General features: G+C 46.3%; 1 protein-coding gene across 1 annotated transcript in view; it reads left to right on the forward strand.

Annotated features, from left to right (window-relative positions):
• Positions 1-780: 780 nt before the first annotated feature.
• LOC106815685 (transcription factor HES-5-like) overlaps positions 781-2,257 on the forward strand; it is a 3,476-nt gene continuing 1,999 nt past the window's right edge. The window contains exons 1-3 of the mRNA XM_014820185.1: positions 781-1,295; positions 1,588-1,686; positions 2,029-2,116. Coding sequence (XP_014675671.1) covers positions 1,227-1,295; positions 1,588-1,686; positions 2,029-2,116 — 256 coding nt within the window. The 5' untranslated portion in view covers positions 781-1,226. The remainder of the gene's footprint in view (positions 1,296-1,587; positions 1,687-2,028; positions 2,117-2,257) is intronic.

Raw genomic sequence — 2,257 nt, forward strand, 5'->3', positions numbered from 1 at the left:
AACTTTCTTCGATGTTATGAACTTCCCTATATCGTGAACGATACTTTAGAAGGCGAGCACACGCGTGTTATATGTGCACTCACGCACACGCATTCACACGCGCACGCGCACATACAGACAGACACACAGGCACGCGCGCGTGTACAGGCACGACACATCCACGCGCGCGTGTACACGCACGGCACATCCACGCGCTCACGTACTCACGTTCACACACACGCACGTGTCCACGCACACATGTACGGGACATTACAACACACGCACGCACGCACGCAGGCATTAGCATAATAAAACAAGCAACAGATTGTTTAACGCCTGCCCACCGCATCCCCCCTACGCGCGCACCCATAATAAACGTCCCCTCTTCATCAGGACTCCCGGGTCTGACCCATTATTTACTGACAGGACACGCTAGGGTGCATAAGCATGCAGGGGGAGCTTCAATTGATATATTAGAATCGGCGCGGCGGACGGGCGAATGGTTGTATGCACACGAACAAAGCCTGCCGGGCACTGCCTCGCTCCTTCGTGGGAACGCGCGATCTCAGCTATCCACACGAGCAGGCGTTTATTTTTGTGACTCGCTGCCAGCCGCCGGTATAAAGTACCCTCAGTCTGTCATGACGGATCCCGGTTCCCAGCGCCGTACCCACAGCTGGTGCGATGCTAATGTGCTCCGATCGTCTCGCTGGGTACGGAGTATATTGATGGCAAACTTCGGGGCCCGTGGGAACTGCGAGGATAAATCCTTCACATGGAGGAGGCAGCGCGCGACGCACCTGCCGCCCGCTGATTATAAATACCGAAGCACGGGTCAGCATGCCGGCACATCGAAATAACTACACACACGGCTCGGCTCGTTGCCTCCCGTGTGTGCAGCAGAGGAATACATAGATAGACTGACAGACAGAGCGACAGATAGATAGATAGACAGATAGGGAGAACGAGAGAGACAGATAGAGCGAGAGAGAGACAGAAAGAGAGAGAGAGAGAGAGAGAGAGAGAGAAAGAAACCCAGAGAGCGGTTCATTCACACAATCGTGTTAGAGAGAGAGAAAGAGAGCGCGCTACACGTAAACGTTATATCGTGTATTACGGCGTTTATATAGACGGTGAGGTATAACTATACATACTCGGGATAGACACGCACGCGCTAACCACTATACTAGCCAGACACTACCACCTGCGCTGAAGAGGAAGAAGAAGAAAAAAGAAGAAGCTGAAAGATGTATCCGAAGCCAGCCCATCTTGCCTCCGAGCATATGCCAAAACTGTCGAAAGACCGGCGGAGAAAGGTTAGTAAAACTATTAGTAGTTTACAGTGTAAATATGAACATGATAATATTGTTAGTAGTTATAGTATTAGTAGTATATATATAATACATCTATTTCTCGTTAAATTTTCTCGTACACTATAATGAATAGATAAAATGCTAACAAAAAGGTAGACGAAATATTTTAATGCGCACTTCATAACAACGTAACATATAGCACATCGCAATAACCTAATAAGAATTATTAATATAATAATCTTAATTATAATTAATATTGAATGTTAACGAAAGAGTGTATCTTTTTTGCCGACAGATATTTAAGCCGATCGTTGAGAAGAAAAGAAGGGATCGCATCAACTCCTGTCTAGACGATCTCAAGGAGCTGCTACGTCAGCAGGGCATGCGCAAAGAGGTACGTACACACCGCCTATTATACTACTACTATAGCTCTACTCGCGCCACGTACGCTACCCCGTACACATCGCCGTCTGCACAATCAATATAACAGATAAACTGTAGATCAACTGCGGGATTCTAATGCGGAGTTTTTTTAATAAGAAATTGCAACCTCACTGGGAACGCGTACGAAATATATATATAGTGGATATATTACATTCGAGATTATAAAAGTATTCGGCAGTGAGAGGTATATAGCTAGTGCAAATTGTGTGACTTCAAATATATACACCAAGTATGCAATAATTATGCGCATTGTGGAAATAAGTAATACTAAGAATATTGTTTTGGTTTACAGGGAATGTGTTATTCGAAGGTCGAAAAGGCGGATATCCTTGAAATGGCCGTTGAATATCTTCACGCTATTCGTTCCCAACAGATAACCGGTAAGCCAGTAATTATATTATATATTACAATTTCTTTCTCTCTCTCACACACACGCGCTCACACGCACACCCACACACATACACACACACACGCGCGCGCACACACACACGCACGCACGCACGCACGCACGCACGCACGCA

Source organism: Priapulus caudatus, unplaced genomic scaffold (assembly GCF_000485595.1).
Source record: "Priapulus caudatus unplaced genomic scaffold, Priapulus_caudatus-5.0.1 Scaffold1175, whole genome shotgun sequence".
Lineage (NCBI taxonomy): Eukaryota > Metazoa > Priapulida > Priapulimorpha > Priapulimorphida > Priapulidae > Priapulus > Priapulus caudatus.